Source organism: Antechinus flavipes, chromosome 2 (assembly GCF_016432865.1).
Source record: "Antechinus flavipes isolate AdamAnt ecotype Samford, QLD, Australia chromosome 2, AdamAnt_v2, whole genome shotgun sequence".
Classification (NCBI taxonomy): Eukaryota; Metazoa; Chordata; class Mammalia; order Dasyuromorphia; family Dasyuridae; genus Antechinus; species Antechinus flavipes.
This window is the reverse complement of record NC_067399.1, coordinates 339,867,252-339,887,079: the sequence shown is the minus strand read 5'-3', so window position 1 is coordinate 339,887,079 and position 19,828 is coordinate 339,867,252. Positions and strand designations below refer to the sequence as shown.

At 37.7% G+C, this 19,828-nt stretch overlaps 1 protein-coding gene across 1 annotated transcript; it reads right to left on the bottom strand.

Moving 5' to 3' along the window:
• Positions 1-525: 525 nt before the first annotated feature.
• Positions 526-11,495, bottom strand: RDH12 (retinol dehydrogenase 12). The gene is made up of 7 exons (XM_051977883.1): positions 11,357-11,495; positions 9,560-9,678; positions 8,696-8,851; positions 7,675-7,779; positions 4,231-4,440; positions 3,307-3,496; positions 526-1,288 (listed from the first exon to the last, which is right to left on the bottom strand). The coding sequence occupies exons 1-7, from the start codon at positions 11,422-11,424 to the stop codon at positions 1,195-1,197; spliced, it is 942 nt and encodes a 313-aa protein (XP_051833843.1). The 5' UTR covers positions 11,425-11,495; the 3' UTR covers positions 526-1,194.
• Between the last annotated feature and the right edge of the window lie 8,333 nt (positions 11,496-19,828).

The following is a 19,828-nucleotide window of genomic DNA, read 5'->3' as shown; positions in this document are numbered from 1 at the left end:
CAAGTAACCTGTGCTATCTAACCAAATTCTCTGGTCTTACTCCGTAGTTGTGTGATTTAGGTCACTGCCAACATGGTTCATACTCTGAATCATCAATCATTAAGGCTTGACAGGACCTCAAAGATCTACAGGTGATGAGAGGGCACTAGTGTGGATCTGTACATACACCAGTTCTCCTGGGAGTCTATGGGCTCCCATGTTAATCATGTTAAGAATAGTGGGGGGATTAGTTTTCAAGTCTTGACTCTGAAACATGCTATCTAACTCGAGGCAAGTCACTTCTCAGTGTCCCTAGTCAACTCCCCAAACTACAGATAGCAAAGCAAATACTGAGTCTGCACTGATGGAGGGAGTTGGTTTCCTCATAACTCTAGATGGATGAAATCACAGTTCTCAGGGCAAAATAAAAAGAAAGTTGTAGGTTATATGTAAGGCCATAAATGAAGTCAGAATTACTGAACTCCCCAAAACAACCTTTTTTCCATGATCTTATTATTCTGAGAGCCCAGAACAGAAAAGCAGAGATGAAGAATTTATTTGGTCTTTATTTTCTCCAAAAAATTAAGGAGAACAAACAAACAAAAACTTACAAAAGGAAACTGTCCCCATGCTTAGAGATGAGAAAGACTGTCTTTACAGCAGCAAAGCAAGGTGGCTCAGAGGAAATGGCCGAAGGAGAGTCCAGATTTAGGGAGGATTTTCCAGAGGGTATCCTGACATCATTGACAAGGATTGGTTTTCTAAAGATAAGAAGGATTGGTCAGGGTAACTCTAGGCCCTTTTCAGTTTCTCTGAGGTCAAGTAAAAAGTGCTTCTAAAATGGAAGACTAACCAGCTGGAACCAGGTATGATGATGGGTAAAGCAATGTTACCTTCCTCAGAAGCCTTTCAGTGCTGCCTTTTGTGAGTTGGGGCCTGCCCTTTAGGCTTAAGCCAACAATGCACATGCACTACTCACCATACTCTTTGATAAGAAGATTGTGTAAATGTGAATGTCTATCCAAATGATCCAAGCTGGTAGGAGGGCAAAGGTAGGACAAGGTTCTCAGACAGGTAATGGAGGTAAAATAGAGGAGGAATGTGTCTACAGGCAGCAGCTGATCCTTCAGTGTGTCTTCTCCTTTGGCTGTATGGGCTCAGTTAGTCCAGGTTAAGAGTATAAAGTCACTTCTCTTCTGCCACGATGTATTTCCACTAAATGCCCAGGAGTTCACAGCTGACCTCCCATAAGCGCTTGGCCGTTTTGTTGTTGCGACCCTTTGGGGACACCCACGCTTTCCTGCAATCACTAAGGAAGAGAGGAAGATGTTTAGAATATGGGAGAGAAGTGTGGAGCTCCAGTTTCTGGAGCCCAAGCCAGACAAATATCCTATGAGATTTCCATTTTCTATGTCCTTGATGGACAGTACTATTCTTGGCAAGGTCAACTGCTATCAAAATGGACCTGAAAGAACAGTGGCTCTGGACTCGTAAAACCTTTCTTTTAGTATTTGGCTGAATGGTTAGACACTTGTCTGGCTTATTATGAAGGTCTAAAAATTTAGAAGTTTGTGGTCTCTAGATTCTCAGATCTGATCTTCCCAGAATGATACAGCAGATGTCCTTCAAGTTTCCTTTTAGTCCTAGATCTAAGCTGCTATAACTGACCTACATTCAGTGCTTTGTATTAGGCTGGATTAAACAATTTAGGAAAGAAACTAACAGAGAATCCCAAGGTTGAAGGGGAAGGACAAAGAGGATCTGGACTTTCCATCATATGCTTTTGGAAACATGAACTGGCACTTAGCATAGGATGAGATGAGTGATACTACCCATTCTACAGAAGGAGAAAAGCATAGGGATTCTAGTCTAACTTCAAATGTGTAGAATTTGAAATTTGCAAATATTTGCCCTTAATTATGGAGCAGCTATGTGAGACAATGGAAAGAGTGCAAAGTGTAGCATAAGAATTTAAATTTGACTTCAGACACTTACCAGCTGTGTGACCCTGAACAAGTCACTTAACCCTTTTTGCTTCAGTTTCCTCATTTATAAAATAAGCTAGAGAAGGAAATGGCAGATTACTCCAGTAATTTTGCCAAGAAAGTCCCAAATGGACACATGAAGAGTTGGACCCGACTAAAACATGACTAAAGCATAAACAACAAATCTGTTACTTTTATGCAAACTATCTTGATTTCTGCTTCTCAATTTCCATTTTTAACAAGAATCGAGGAGTAAAAGAGAAGGAAGAAGCAAAATTGTAGTTATAACATATCTAAAAAATATTCCACTTCCTGGCACCTGTTAGCAAGCTACAAGGCTGAGCAACAAAGATGAACACTCATAAAAGAACTTCATTCTGTGAACTATTCACATTTCCAATTTTTTTTTTTTACAGAATAACAGCATAATGTTTGTCCCAACCCCTAGCCACCAGCCTAACACATCCTCTCCTTTTCACTACTAGTACTAGAAGGAACCTTCAGTGTGGGAAATGATTAATTTAGTCCCCTAATTTATTTCCAATTAGTATTATTTAGTTGAGTTTGAGGGCAATGATTATTTCTGTTATACTTGTCTACTGATATGCAGTTAGTCCATCTAGTAAATCCACTTGCTTAACCACTGCCTGATGAATAAAATATTAAGCCCAATGTGGCAGATGGTGATTCAATGGCATGGAAAGTACCCTAGCTATTTTTGAATTATACTTCTACCTTTGTCACTAATTTTCTAAGGAACAAGCCCTATAGCAGGTTCTGTGAGTATTGGACCAATGGGTCCTCTGAGTACTTGACCAATGGGTGACCCTATATGGAGCTGCCTGTGAATCTTTTCCCCCCATCTATTGCCCAATGTAAGACCAATGAGAGACAGTCAACCCTGTCCATATTTGGATATCCTCCACCATCACACATGAGCTGAAGATTCTCCTGAAAAGTCAAATAGTCAATGAGACTTAATTGTGTTTTCTGTATCATTTGGGGATCAAACACTATAAAACTAAGGCTTTAAAGAAAGGAAGCATCTCAGATTGTGAGGAAGATCAAAGGTCTTCTTCATTAGAGGGGGCCATGGATCCTTTAATAAAGAACTATTGACTTAGAGTTTTACTTTTATTGTAGATTGGACAATTTGGGACCCCACACTAGTTCCATACTAAAAAAGACAAATGACTTGTCTCACATAAGTATTAGCAAATGGCTGAGCTCCTGTGACATCAAATCTAGTATTCTTTCTGCTGTGCCAAAGACTGTAATTTCTTCTCCAGAGTTTAGAGACTTCATTTCCTCCATACAAACAGAGAATCAGGCTAATACGCACCTGAAATATCTGCCACTCTCAGACTCAATACCCTCAGCCAAAGCACAGTGGAGGCTGGTTTGAGCTCCTTGTTGAGTTGACTTCACAAAAGGGGTAAACAGACGCCACAACAAACACAGGAGGAATGAGTGACGCATCAATTCAGATTGGACAATGCCTGGATGGACTGCATATGTGGTGACACCAGTTCCTATGACACAAAGGACAGGGATTATACTGGAGAAGGATTCGCAGAATAAGTCTATAGCTCCCATTTGATGCACTTGAATTATGACAGGGTTTGATAGAAGCCATCTCCCATTGGATATAAACTGATAAATAATCTCTTCCTTCTACCAAATAGAATCACTGGCTCTGTCCTACAATCAATTGGAATGCAGGTGGTAGGATGGATGGAAGTAGATCTGAGTGTAAATCCAGCCTCAGACACTTACTAGCTGTGTGGGGAAATCACTTAATCTGATTTTCCTCAGTTTTCACAATGGGGATAATATTAGCACTTCTCAGATTTTTTGCAAGGATCAAATGAGATCATATTTATAAATCCCTTAGTTAGCATGGTTTTCTTTTCTTCTTTCTTGAGCACTGGGGTAAAGTGAGGGTAACATGGGGAGGGTTGTTCTGAGAGAGTAGGGCAACATATAGACCTCTGACTTGATTGGAATGAGGAGCTCTCATTGAGGGTCTTTCTTACTTTTTCTGATCCTTATTCCCACTATTTTTCCTTAAACTTAAATCTGTGCCCCCATTTCTCAGCTCCAGACTCACCTTTATTTTTTTCCTGGGGCAATTGGGATTAAGTGACTTGCCCAGGGTCACACAGCTAGGAAGTATTAAGTGTCTGAGACAGATTTGAACTCAGATCCTCCTGACTTCAGGGCTGGTGCTCTATCCACTACACAGCCTAGCTGCCCCAAAACTCACCTTTTAGCCGATAAGCCAATTCACGGGTAAAAAGCACATTGGCCAGCTTGCTGTGGCAGTAAGCAAAGGCACGATTGTAATATTTTTCCCCTTGTAGGTCACGGAAGTAAATGCTACCAAAATGATGAATCACAGAAGATAAGTTCACTATACGGGACGGAGCTGACTCTTTTAGCCTCTCCAAAAGCAGGTGAGTCAGAAGAAAGTGACCTGTGAACAGAATAGAGGGTTAGAATGATGGAGAAAACTATGAAAATGAAAGCAACTGTCCAAAAATAGGAAATAAGAAGAGGAATTGACTAGCTCTACTTTAGAATGAAAAGAATGCTGAACATTGAGCCAGGAGAGAACCAGGTTCAAATCCTGACTCTGACATTTATCAATTGTACAATCACCCTACCTCAAATTCAAGGTAGGTTGGAGCTAACTTGAACTAGTTGTTAAATTTTCAGTGTGAGCACTTAAACCACAAATCAGAAAACACAGTTTAAAGTTAAATGGATACATTTAAACATTTTGTTTTGTTTTATTTTGTTTTCCTGAAGAACTGGTTGTTAAACATTTATCAACAAACCTTTGAGCCAAATCTGTCCTCACTCTGCTCTATCCTTCACACAGCTGCCAAAATGATTTTTCTTAAGCATGATAATCTGACCATGGCATTTCTTAACTTAATAAACTTTAATGCCTTCCTATTGTTTTTAGGACAAAATACAAATTTCCATGAATGCCTTACAGAATCCTTAACAATGTGCCCCAACCCGTTTTCCTAGTCTCACTATGTTTTTCTCTGTTTCTCATATCCTGCAGTCCAGCTAATCTGATTTTCTCTCTTTTCCTCACATGTGACACTGTCATCTCCTATCTCCAAGCCTTTGTATTGGCAAGTTCTCAGACTTAGAATGCCCTCACTACTCATCTCTGCTTCATATAATCCTTATTGCTTAAACCCCATCTTCTACTTGAAACCCTCCTGATTTCCCCAAATCTTCCCCCTCTCTCCATAACCATTCATTTTTAATTCATTCTGTCTATGTTTATACATACTTACATGGTCCATAATAACAAGAATTTGCACAGTAGTTAGCAACTATTAGGCACTTAATAAATGCTTATATGTATGCTTTGGTATGATCTTTCCAATTTTATTAGAAATTACTACCTTGCTTGCTGTTTCCCAACTCCATACTTTTGTACTGGCTATCCCCTATGCCTGGAATACTCCCTCCTCACCACCACCATCTCTTAAATCTCTAGACTATATTCTACATTAAAATTTTATTTATTTTCACCCTTACCCATCCTCTCTCCCTCCCCCTAGCTGCTAGTGCAGCTATTTATATGTAATTATATATGTATGTATATTGTTTCTTCCAGCTGAAATTCATTTCATTTTTATCTGTGTATCTCAATCACTTAATATTAACCCATCCCTGGCAAACAGTAAGTACTTAATAAATGTTTATTGATTGACTGATTAATTAGTTGAAGTCACTTCAACCTGATCCAAGTTTCCTCATCTATAAAATGGGGCCGATACTATAACTATCTCATAGGATATTGTGAAGAAATCATTCTTGCTCCTCTGACTCACTGTGGTTTTTTGCAAGGTAATTAGGGTTAAATGACTTGCACAGGATCATATAGCTATATCAAGGATCTGAGGCTGGCCTTGAACTCAAATTCTCCTGACTATCTGCTGAAGCTATCTCAACTCTGCCCCATTGTTAAGAGACGAGATTAGAAAATGAGTCCATAAAGGAATTTTTACCACATGTACCATGAACAAAAGGAAGGACGGGCAATTTCTTTATTTGTCTTACCTCTCTTTGTAATTATCTCTTGATAATTCCAGTCTCTGCTCCTGCCCAATTAGGAGCAGAGAACACTAATAGCCTTTGCTATTAGGCCATGATTACATCTATGTGAATCCAAGCCATAGGCAAGAAGGAGAAAAGAGGGCAAAAGCCTTGGAGGACTACCAGACTGAGAATTGGAAGTGATCTGAGATATCATCCAGTTCAACCCCCTCATAAGGAAATAGGCCCAGAGGCTTGCCTGAGTCCACATAGGTAACAAGTACAAACTGTCAAGTCACTCTTCATGACCCATTTGAGGTTTTCTTGTTAGAGATACTAGAATGATTGGCCATTTCCTTGACCAGCTCATTTGACAGATGAAGAAACCAATACAAACAGGATTAAATGTCTTATCCAGAATCACATAGCCAGTTCTGAGGGCAAATGCCAACTCAGGAAGATGAATCTTCCTGATTAGACATGGCACTCTGTCCACTGCACGCACCACCTGCTGCTCCATCAGATAACATGACTGGGGTTCAAGCCTAAGGGCCCTCTCTCCAAATCTAACCTTCTTTCCAGGAGTTTCCCCACTGCTATAGCCCAATAGCCTTCACTTTTTTTCCCATTTGGCTTTCCAACCTGTGAATGCTCCCCAAATTTCTCAAGCTTTGAGTCTCTCTCTAGTGCCTCTGCCTGATTCTTTTAGCCACATCTTTTTTCCCAGACCTAACCTTGCTCAATATGTCCTGTTCTAGAGCCACCCCCACACTAGACTGACACCATTCACCCCAGTATCTCCTGAAATTCTGGTTTATATGGGAAGAAAATTCCATTTTAAATGAGAGATCAGGGAAGAGAGATGAATCAGCACTAATCAATCTGCTTGATATCAGTTTGAACAATTTATTGTGCCCCTGGTTCAATCTGCCATATCTTGGTTTGGGGGCATACCTATATGAACAACAGGGAGGGGCATTAAACACACAAATGCTTATAACCAGAGCTATCCTGAGGCCACAAAAAGTAGCAACCATATTCTTCTAATTCTGGTAATTAATTGGTAGAACAGACATATTAGGGAGTTGCCCCCTGATTATTTGTGTTGAGTATGGAACAGTTATTGAATGAGTACCAAAAATGAGTAGAATATCAGTGTGATGATGAGGGAGAATGATTTAGAGAATGACATTAATGTATGGAAAATAATGCCTTTTTGAAGATCATGTGAAGATTCCTGGCCAGTCTGAAGGTAATTTGTCTTGGTGTATTCCCCAGTGGGTTCAGGTTTGTCCATAGGATAAATCTTAATTTGTAGGAACATGGGAAGAGTGACAATTACTCCCAGTCTGTGTGTTCAATATACAAAACTGCACATTTGTGCTAATAAAAATGTTCTGTGTGTCCCAGAGTACAATCCTAGCATTTGGGAGCAAGAATTTTGCCAGATGCTCTATCACGTTATCATGGTTCTAAACCCTTAGTATTGTCCATACAAGAAAAGAGAATACTATGGAACCCTGAATTTGGGCTAGATATTCCTAAATCAAAGGAAGGTGACATAAATGGCTTCATTCTCTGGAAGTGAGACTGAGAACAGGAAGAGCATGAATGGGTCAGCATTCAGCATGGATAAACTACTTACCCAAGTGGTTGACTCCAAACTGTGTCTCAAAGCCATCAACTGTTTTGGAGTAGGGACACATCATCACCCCTGCGTTGTTAATCAGTATGTGGAGCTGCTTTTCCTCTGGCAAAACACAACAAAAAAAGAATGAGCTTGCCACAGTCCCAATTATTAAGATCCTGGGTACCTGCCCTGGGCCTTTACCCATGATTGCACCTAGCAGATTCACTCAATCCAATCCAATCTAATCCAATAAACATTAAGCACCCACTATGTGCCAGGCACTATGCTAAGTCCTAGATATGATAATAAGTTTAATAATAATAATTAATACAATTATAATTATTTGTTATTTGAATTGTTTTAATTTTATTAAATTTAATTTAATTAAAAATAATTTAAAAATTAAGATAATAAAAAGAAAAACAATCCCTGGAACTTACCAAGGAGCTTACCATCTAATTGCATCTAATACACAATGGAAAGCATGAAAGTGTGCATGTTGGCAGTTACAAACATTATGTATAACCTTCCCTACAGTAACCAAATGCACATCCTGTAGAGTGCGCTTTATCTAGGATGGTGTTCCATCCTAAGCTTTCTAAATATCTTTCTAAATAGCAGGCAAAAGCTGCTTATCCCTCTTCCTTGACTCCAAAGTGCAGCACCAGCCGATACGCCCCACCTAGTGTGCCGATGGCCACAAAATGTCGTTGGCTCACTGACCATCAAACAATAAAGGACAATGTAGGGATTCTGCAACATTGGTTCCACACCTTGATGTTATAATTCAAGCCCCGGCAAGGAGCCTAGCACTTCTCATATTCTCACAGCTGAGACTAGAGGAAAATAAGTGCCCCACCCAGTTTGTCTAGCTGCCCTTCCCTTTGCTTCCTTCCAGTCCCTGTCCTGCAGGTTCTTGTAGCAGAACCAGTTGGTTGAGGTCTGGGATGCTGATGCAAGGAGAAGCGCTCTGGGTGGAAGAGCTACTCCTACAACCTGTGTTCTTTCTTCTCTAGCCTCCCTGCTCCCCCATCACCTGCAAGGAATCCTTCGGCAAAGGCTCGGATTGACTTGGTGTCAGACAAGTCCAGCTTCCTGACGAACACCTGCTGGTTCTTTGTTGCAGCCCGAATCTCACTGGCTGCCGACTCTCCTTTTAGTACATCCCGGCAGGCAATATATACTCTGGCTCCTGAGCAAAGGAAAGAGGAAAAGAACCATTTACTTGCGTCTCTGGGTTCAAATTCTTGCATGAGATTTGGAAGGTAGCCAATGAGGAGGTATCCGGAGCTGAGCACTTTCATAAAAAATAAGTGGGCTACATTCTTCAACATAATTGTGACAATTTTCGGATTTTCAGGAACTTGTGCACTTAGAACTGTTAACATAGGTGTATATTCCCTTGTATGTGACATTAATGAGATGGAGAGAAAAAATGCAGTGTTGAATGTATGCATGCAGTTTTTCTAATAAAAGATAGTAAAACTTTATAGATATATTAATAATTATATCTGTCACATAGTAAGAAGAGGAAACAGGGAAAGAGAGGTTTACAATGTGACTCAGGTCCAGTGTTTGAAACTTCAAGTCTATGGAATTTGAGCTAAAAATTATTTAATGGTGCCATAAAACAGTAAATAATTATCAAGAATTTTTTGAGAAATATATCAAATTACCGTGGGAATTCACAATACATGTTTTTGGTTGAAAGGGTCTTGCAGTACAAAAAATGTTGAGAACCACTAGTTTAGCTCAGGCCCTTGTATCTTACAAATGAGGATACTTGCTAAAGATGTTCTTGAACTTCTGGCCATATGCCTAAAACTGGAGAACTAACAGCAAAGACATGTGAAATGGGACAAATTGGATGACAGTATCAGGAAGAAAAACATGGGCTTACCTCTACGAGCAAGCTCTTTGGCCGTCTCCTTCCCAATGCCCGTGTTGGCTCCAGTGACCACAACTACCTTTCCAGGAAGCTGCACAGTTGATGTGCAAACTCCACCAGCAAAATACTTTCTATAGATACACAGGAAAAGTTAATAAATCTCATTTTCTTTCCCAATTCCTATCTGACTTGCATAAGAAATAATTACAGATTTTTTCCATTCTTTCTCTATGCAATTTGAAGACATAGAGAACATGCTTCTTAACCTTAATTTTTTTTGAGGTCAACAGATTATTTTTGGCTTAGGGAGGCAATCCGATAGAATTCCCTGTTAGAAGGTGATGTATGCCTATGAGCAAGGGATAATCATCTGAGCAAAGAGGATAAAAAGACTTTGTTTTGATTTGTTTTGTGCCTATTTTTCTTTTGCTATTGTTCCTGTATTTGAATGCTTATACTGATTGATATTAAAAATATTTATTTTTAAAATTTTTAAGCCAAATCAGAAGAAAGTTTCCTGACTAGCAATAAAGACTGTGAAAACTCAAAAACAAGTCCATGACATAGCAGGGGACATAGAGTCACAGGAACTTAAGAGTTCAAAGTGACCTTAAAGGACATATGGCCAGGATATTTACAAGTTTGTTTTAATGGTCCTTTAAAAGTAGGTTCCTTACTTTATCAATACCCTATAAATAATACACATCATACTAAGTATAATATGCTTTTAACAAGACTTAATTTAATAAACTAGTCTACCTAAGACCACTGGACAAATTCTGAGCAGACGCTCGTCATCTGCTATAGGAATACTCAGCTGCAGTCACCTCTCTACATCTCCATAGGTATAGGAAGAGAGCCATCTGAGGTACAATGCTTCTATTCTATTATTAATCCCAGCACTTAAATACTTGTTAACAACAGACAAAACTCTTGAGCCTAGAGCTCTTCCTTACTACCATAGCTGCCAAATCATGATTTGAATGAAAGAAGAGGAACACGGGCCTAAGAGGATGTGACTGTTCTTCCAATTTTTCGATTATTGACAATTCTCAGATTTTCCTTAGCAATTCTTGACATTTACAAAAGTCTAACCACAGAAATCACAAAACAGAATGAGAAACGAGGTCTGTAAGATATGGGACTTTCAAAGGAAACCAGTTTATTCATTTATTTCCCAGAATTCCCCTAAGCATGAATTAATTAATCCTTCAGCACTCATGACCCATGTCATTCCATAATGCCATCTGGACTAGGAATGTTTAGTAGACAGGGAGGCAGCCATATCTTAAGAATAATCAAAACAGTTAGATTCCAATAGCAAGTTATCTACTAAGGTAATCATTCATTCTTCTTGCCAGTCCCCGAAGGATTCAAAATCACCCATCCTCTGAAGGGAAATGTAGAGCTGGTAATCATAACTGAATGTGAATGAGATGTGCTCTCCCATAACACAGAAGTGAATAGCATAGTGGATTAAAAAACAGAACCGTACAATACATTGTTTACAAGAAACCCATTTGACACAGAGAGACATATACAGAGTAAAAATAAAAGGCTGGAACAGAATTTATTATGCTTCAGCTGAAGCAAAATCATCCCTTCTCCACAGCATGATCCACTTGGCAAATTGGCTTGACCTCCTTTCTCATCTTTCAGGGTGAAAGCTATAACCACTGCCTTCCTGCTGTTGCTGCTCCCGCTCATTTCCCCCAGTCGGTCCCCATCACTTTTTCCTTTCTCAGCAGAAGTGGGTCCCTGATTCAGGAGTAAATAAAGTTTTTAATGAGCCAATGAATGAACACAGACCTGATGTAGGGAAATGCCATGTACAGGAAGGAAAAGAAGGAGGTGAGCAGCACGAAGATGCCTATCATTTTTCCAACCTGCTGCTCCTGCTGTTGTAACTCTCACTTCTCTCAGGTTCCAGGCCGTCTGCTTTCTCTGCTACTCCCAGACTGGATCTGAGCCTGACTCAGAATCGGATTTAAATTTGTGAGTTGTGAGAGCATGGCCTTCTGGGAGATGTAGTCCAATTCTTAGACGTTGAAATGGGACTGGTAGGGAAGGTCAAAACCTTGTTAGGAAAAGTTAGGAAAGAGTTGTTAGGTTGTTAGGAAAGAGATTGTGGGGAAATCAGAGAAACTTCTTTGCAGCTCACTCTTCCCCGTCACATTTACATCCCTAAGAAGGGTCTTTTTTTCCCCTCTCTAAGGTCTTGAATTGAAAGTAACTCAAACAAAACAAAACAAAAAAACCTTCAGATTGTTAATATTTATATGGGATTTACTGTGTGCCAGCCACTTACTAAGTACTATTACCTCAATTTATTATCTCGATTGATCCTCACAAAAACCCTAAGAGGTATTAACTAGTATTTTTTTTTCCCACTTTGTAGATAAGGAAACTGAGGAAAGCAGAGTCACATAGATAATAAGTGCTGGATTTGAATTCAGGTCTTCCTGATTCCAGGTCCAGTGCTCTATCTACAGCACCATCTAATAAATAGAGAAAACTTTTAATAAGTCCTTACTATGTTCCAAGAACTGTGCTAATCATTGGTAATACAAATACAAACAAAAATTGCTTGTCTCCTCAAGGGGTTTACAGTCTAATGCAGGGAGGACAACACACACACACAAAAAGAGATGTTATTTGAAATACAATAGAATGAAAATAGTTCTATATATTTATACATGAATTTTTCTTTAAAGGCCACAGATCTGGAAGAGACTCTAGGAGTTTTCTGGTCTAACTAATCTTTGAACAGAATCTCTTCTACCTTATTTAAATAGTGATTGCTTTTCTTTTCTGTTTCTTTTCTTAAGAGTAATAGAAATCAGAAAAAAATGAGCAATAATAGTAATAACTCATATTTTCAGCATTTTCCTTTCCATCTTTATGCCTAGACTTCACTTCCTTGTCAACTCTTGCTTAGAAAAGGATTAACTTCCTTCAAAGGTGGCCTCATTATATAGGATCTCCTTTGATCCTAAGGTTGCTGATGTTCTCACCCCTGCCAAAATTACTTTGTCTTTACTCCTCTGTGTGAACATTGTTTCCCTTAATAGAATTTAAATTTTTTAAAATAGTATTTTTTCCCAATTACATGTCAAGACATTTTTTAACATTCATTTTTACAAGATTTTGAGTCCCCAAATTTTTCTCTTTCTCTGCCCCCTCCTCTTGCTAAAATAGTAAGTAATTTGACATAGATTATACATGTACTATAATATAAAACATATTTCCATATCAGTCACAGTTCTTGTAAAGGGCTGAAACTCTGAATAGGTGCACTTGAATCAGACAACTGAGCACTTAAGGCTAATTATCTATTGGACAATGACTATTAGCATATGTTTGGAATTGCTCTTCTCTCACTCAATGCTGGTTCAATGTTTGGGGTTAAAAGAATTGTAGGGAAGGATTAGGGGATGGAGTGAGAGAGGCAAGAGAACTTCACTTGCCAGCAGGATCAGAAGAAGGGAGGGTGATGGTGAGCTTATGGCAGTTCACTTCTCCCCCTGAAGACCAAGGACTTTTACTTATCCTTACTCCAGCTGTTCTTGAGGCCAAATGTATTATGTTGTATATATAGGATATGAAAAGATTTGCCTTTTCAGTTCTGAAAGAAGAAATAGATCAAAAAAAATAATAAAGTGAAGAAGGTATGCTTCAATCTGAATTCTGAACATATCATAACTAGGAAAACATTGTACACAGTGTCAATAACACTGTGTGATGATAAACTATGACTGACTCCACTCTTCTCAATATCACAAGTACAAAGGATTTAAAAATGCATTTATAAAGAACTGATATCACTTTGCATCAGTTGATTAAAGTCTTTCCAGGTTTTTCTGAAATCTGCCTATTCATCTTTTTATTACACAATAGTATTCCATTACATTCATAAGCACTGCTTGTTCAGCCATTCCCCACTTGATGGTTATCCCCTCAATTTCCAATATTTGCCATCACAAAAAGGGCTGCTATAAATATTTTTACACATATGTGTCCTTTTCCTTTTTTAAAGAAATGTAGGGCAGAGACTTTTTCCATTTTGTCTTGGTCTCCAAAGGACTTAGTATAGTGGCTGACATATAACAGGTACTTAATACCTGCTTAATAAATGATGAATAGGATTTAGACCTAGAAGGAATCTAATAATTTAGTTCCTAGTCCTTCATTTTATCATTAAGGGAACATACAAGTACTCGATCATCATTTTGCAAGGGAAGAAATTGAGGCTCAGAGTGAGTGACTTGGCCAAAATCACCCAGGTAATCAATGGTAGAGCTTGGTCATCGGTCTTTGGGTGCATTTTTCCTCCACACCACACTTGTTGGTGTTGACATTTTCTTTTTTTTTTTTTTTTATCATTACAGAGAAGGATGGTATTGCAAAGGTGAAGAAAAGAGCCAGTAAGTAAGCAGGGGGATCCTGTAGGAAGAATGGAAGGGAGGATGCAACCAGGTCAGATTGCCGAAACTTAGAGCTGTTACCACAGCAGGCTTGCTATATTCCCACAAATCTAAGACAATCAAAAAGGACTAAAGGGATGAAGAAGGAGATACTTGTCATCTGGGTGAAATTATGTCCTCAATAAAAATCTACAATGACTTCTGATTGTTTTTATATTGAATCTCATTTCCAATCCCAACTCCCCTGATCATGATTCAATGGAACATGTTTAGCTAAGGGACAGGAAAGTCCAAGAGAAACACATTGCTTTCACATAGTACTGTGGGGTAATAGGTGAAAGAGATCGTAAAACATTCCATCCATCTAATGTTAGGTTATGTGATCAAGGCCTAAAAAGGAAACAGAAATAACTTGATGAAATAGTTATTAAACATGATCTTTATAACCCAAAGTACCCAAATGATTTTGTCGAATTCTTTTTTTAAGTGAAAAAAATATATCAAAAGAAAGATGTTTCTCAACCCAGTATTGGGACATTCTCATATTAGTATTACAACATAAGGAGAACAATCATTATTGCTTTTATCACTATCAAAATGTATGTGCCTACTTACTCATGATGTTATGCTAAATCCTAAAGACCCCCGACCAAATCCCAGCCCCCGCAGCAGCTTATAGTAAAAGCCAGCTAAAATTTAAGGCAAAGGGCAAGAATGATTTCTCACTGCTCACCTTGGTCTACTCTGCCCCCAATCCTATCTTTTCATTTCAGCCATTTGCAACAAATAATTAGAGCAAAGTACAACAGACCCACACATTGGCTGTGACCAGCTTTATGTACCCTGTTGACATAGGGCCAACAAAACAATTCTTTCCATGATAATTGGCTTCTGTTATCCTACATCCCTTATTTATAATGGACTTGCTACTTAGAATTTTCTTAACTTCAAAACCAGTCTTCCTTATGGACATAAATGTATATTACTTGATAAAGAATGCACACACACGTATGAAATATATACATATATGTTTAGGTGTATATAGTTGAATATATATATATAATGTGTATGTATATGTATATATGTATGTATAACCCAATTGGAAAACCATAACTTGTTAAAGCAAAGGCTCTATTATTCTGTCTCAACAATTAACCATTTCCCATGGTATTGATCAAAGTATTTGGAAACAATAAAGAATGCTTAGCTAATATTATTGTTTCCCACTTATCTATGAAATTTATGTCAATTTCACTATTGTATATCCCCAAAATATTGGAGAAATCTCTGTGTTTACAAAAATTGCAATAATATTCAGTTCAAGAGAAGCAGGTCTCTTGGTACAAAGATTCTTTCTTCTTTTATGATTTTTCCTTTTTTTATTAATTTGAACTTGGCAAACATCAACAGATCCAATCATTCCCATATGCAAAAAAAAGCAGAAAAAATAATTATTTATGAATAAATTTCTATTATACACAGATTTTTAAGCATATAATAAATTTAACACACCAATTCTAACACAGTCTTATTTTTAATAATAATTAATAAATATAGCTAAGATTTACATATCTCTTTGAGGTTTGCAAAGTATAGAAATAATTTCATTTAATGCTCACAACAATCCTAATAATAAAAGCTATTTTACAGATGAGGGCTAAGACCAATTAAATGACTTGCTGAGGATCACAAAGCTTTACTGAATGAAAAAGGATTTGAACTAAGGTCCTCTTGACTTTAAGTCCTGCACTCTCTCCAATGCCACCTTGACTATGCTCCTGCTTTTGTGTGACTCGTTATGCTCTTGCTGTACTTTTTGTTTCATTGATGTTCTTTTCTTTTCTTTTTTTCAGTATCATTACTGCTATCCTCCCTTCCATAACTCTTAGCAATCCCCTATTCTACTCTACCTTGCAACAAATAATTAGAGCAAAGTACAACAGACCCACACATTGGCTGTGACTAAGTTTCATGTTGCATTTAAGCTGAATGATCTTTAGTCATTCACTTCTTTGTCAAGAGGTAGAAAATATAATTCACTGTCTTCTTTGATACTGGGTTCTTAAGTTTTTCAAAGTTGTATTCTTTCATAAGATGTAATTAGGCATGATGTGGAAAGTTTTATTGGTTGTACTTTACTCTGTATCAGTTCATATAAGTCTTCCTAGATAGTATTTGAATCTTATCCTTTCCTCATCATGATCCCTTAAATCTTTGTTCATAATTTGCTCAGTTTTTTCTACAATCCTGTTAAAGAGTTTCCCCTTTGTAAGATCATTAACCAGTAGGAGTTGTTTCATTTATTTTATTTGCGTCCCCAGTACCTAATACAAGACTTGAAACCTAATAGCTTAATAAATTTTTGTGAAATGATTACTAATTAGTTTTTTTCCTTGTTCTTTCTTACACAGTTTAATAGCTGTTGGAGGTACCTCCAAATTGCTTTCCAGAATAGTTGGAAGAAATCACAGCTTTATCAACAGTAGCAAGGACTTTCTTTTCTGAGTTTTCAGTAGCTGTGGTGTAGTACCTGCAAGAGCACTTGGCAGGCTGAATCTCTACTGGGATCACTTTCCAAGATACATTGCTATTTCCAAGACTCTTGGATTCAGGGACCCAAGATGTATCCATCAGATATTGAGGGATATAGTGGTTGATTCGCTTTGTGGTGCATGCTATCTCCTATTTTGCCTTCAGGAAACTTTGTCTCCCCTGTGAGTGGTTAGCATTTGGTGGGACTGTCTGGTCTCTTTTCCTCAAAAGTTGTTTTTCTACTATGCTCAAAAAGTTATCAAACTGGGCATGCCCTTTGACCCAGTTGTGTTTCTACTGGAATTATATCCCAAAAAGATTTTAAAGGAAGGAAAAGGACCCACATATACAAAAATGTTTGTGGCAGCCCTTTTTGTAGCGTCAAGAAACTGAAAAACAAGTGAATGCTCATTAGTTGGATAATGGCTGAATAAGTTATGGTATATGAATGTTATGAAATATTATTGTTCTGTGAGAAATGATCAACAGGATGATTTTAGAGAGGCTTGGAGAGACTTGCATGAATTGATGCTAAGTGAAATGAGCAGAACCAGAAGATCATTATATACAGCAACAAGAAGACTATATGATCAGTTCTGATGGACGAGGCTCTCTTTAAGAACGAGAAGATTCAAACAAGTTTCACTTGTTTGGTAATGAAGAGAGCCATCTACACTCAGAGAGAGAGGATCATGGGAACTGAATGTGGTTCACAACATAGCATTCTCATTCTTTCTACTGATGTTTGCTTGTATTTTGTTTTCTTTATCAGTTTTTTTTTCCCTTCTTGATCCAATTTTTCTTGTGCAGCAAGATAACTGTGTAAATATGTATATATATATTGGATTTAACATGCATTTTAACATATATTGGACTACCTGCCATGTAGGGGAGGGGGTGGTTGGAAAGAGGAAAAAAATTGGAACAGAAAGTTTTGCAAAAGTCAATGTTGAAAAATTACCGATGCATATGTTTTGTAAATAAAAAGCTTTAATAATAATAATAATAATAATAATAGCTTTCTCCCAGATGAAGGTTGTGAGAGCTTTGGTAAAAGGAGGACCGGAGGTTTGGAGGGACATTCTTGGGGATCCTGTGTTCATTTTCTTGTTGGTAGCAGTTGGTCAGTAGTCCATAGTGGTGATGATGAGAAGGTGGTCCTCCTTTTCACCATGATTTATTCCTTCAATGATGGCTACAGGACTGGATTGGAAGTGGTCTGGTGCCCTGGGGAGCACTCCCAAGGCTCTGGAGTTCAGAATCCTGACTGTCTTCAGTTTCTCCCTGTATACTGGCTTCTCTTTTGACTATAAATACTCTCAAAACTTGTCCATTAAAAACTTTCATTCAATCTTACAATTATTGTTCTAATTGTTTTATTCCCTTGTTCTATTCTATTGTTCTAACCCCTCTAATTATCATTCTATTTAATCTTCTTTTTTATGTCTATATTCCATGAAAAAGTTATTTAAACCCTCTGCAATCTGGCTTTTAATTCATCATTAAACTGAATCTGTTTTCTCCAAAGTAATCAAGGATTTTTAAAATGCCAGATCTAATGACCTCTTCTTATTTTTCATTCTTCTTGACTGGTCTTGTAGCCTGTAATATTGTTGATCCTTCTTTTCTCCTGGATATCGCTCCTCTCTTAAGTTTTCATGAAACTGCTCTCAACCTACTTCTCTACTAAATGTATCTAGTAAAAAAAAAAAAATCACATTCATTTTCAATGATTTTTTTTTATAGTCTGTTGATTTTTCTTTTATTCTTCTTTCTCCTCTTGATTTTGCTTTAGTTTTGTTCTCTTTTTTATTTTTAGATTCATGTGTATTACACTCAATCTGTCACAGTCCTATATTGGATATAAATGTAAGTGTCTACTATTGATTACTTTGAATTGTACTATTGATTTAGTCAGATCTGATTTGCTTGCTTTAAATTTTTTTTTTCAATATATATATAATATATACCAAAAGGGTACTGGGTATTTAGAAGGATTAGCACCTCTGGTGGGACAGCTGTTCATGCACCTTTGGTGTTTGCCTGGCACCTAGCTCTTACCTCGACTCTAAGAAGCTGTGGCACATGCTGGAAAAAACCATCTCAGCAGGTAGCTAAACCAGACTGAGACTTCAGACCTGTTGGTATGTTATGTGAATATCTACCTCAAGCATTTGGATTGGTGGATGAGAGCAATTTGTTCCAATACTGATGCAGGCACTGTGGAGACCTTAGAGTTTAGTCAGGCAGACACAAGATTGTACTTCATTCCAGCCCATCACTGGTCATCTTGACTTTTGTCCTTTGAACTTCAGTGATTCAAGAAAAGAAAATGAGGCTGATGACTTTGTGCAACTCTGCCTCACTTAAATCCAATCACTGGTGGTAATGCCATTGGTATTTTTTGAAAATGAAGGATATAACAATAACATTCACAAAGAGCAAAGTTTATTTTAAAGTGGACATAACCTTGCTAAGTGAAATGAGCAGCGCCAAGAGAACACCGAACACCGAACACAAGATTAGGTGATGATCAGCTGTGATGGACATGGCTCTTTTCAACTAGGTGATTCGAGGTAATTCCAATAGACTTGGGATAGACAGAGCCATCTGCATCTAGAAAGAGAAATATGGGGACTGAATGAGAATCAAAGCATAGTATTTTCACCTTTTTGTTGTTGTTGTTTGTTTCCTTGCTTCCTTTCTTTCTTGTGTTTTTTTTTCCCTTTTGATCTGATTTTTCTTGCACAGCATAAACAAATATGGAAATATGTTTAGAAGAATTGCACATGTGTAACCTATGTCAGATTGCTAGCTATCTTGGGGAGGGGAAAGAGGGAGAGAGAGGGAGAAAAATTTAGAACACAAAGTTTTGCAAAAGTGAATATTGAACACTATCTTTGTATGTATGTGAAAAAAAAAATTTTAAATCTTACTATTAAATTTTTTGAGGGATAAAGGGGTCACCTAGTTACATCTGAGATAAAAGTCACATGAGACCAAACATGAGCTCTTAATGACCTCATTTTACAGATGAAGAAATGGAAGCAAACAGAATTAACTCTGAAAAATACTAGTTTTATTATTTTATTTCATTTTTTCTTTTGATGTTCTGAGGATGGAATTATATTTAGTTTCATTTTTGCAATTTTGAAAAAAGAATAAGGATGTTGAAAAATAAAGATCAAGAAATTAGGAGAGGGCAAGATAAGTTACAAAATAGCTAAGTGGCCCAATTGAAAGAGTGCCAGGTCTAAAGTCAGGAAGGCTCATCTTTCTGAGTTCAAATCTGGCCTCAGACTCTGGGCTACTCACTTAACCCTGC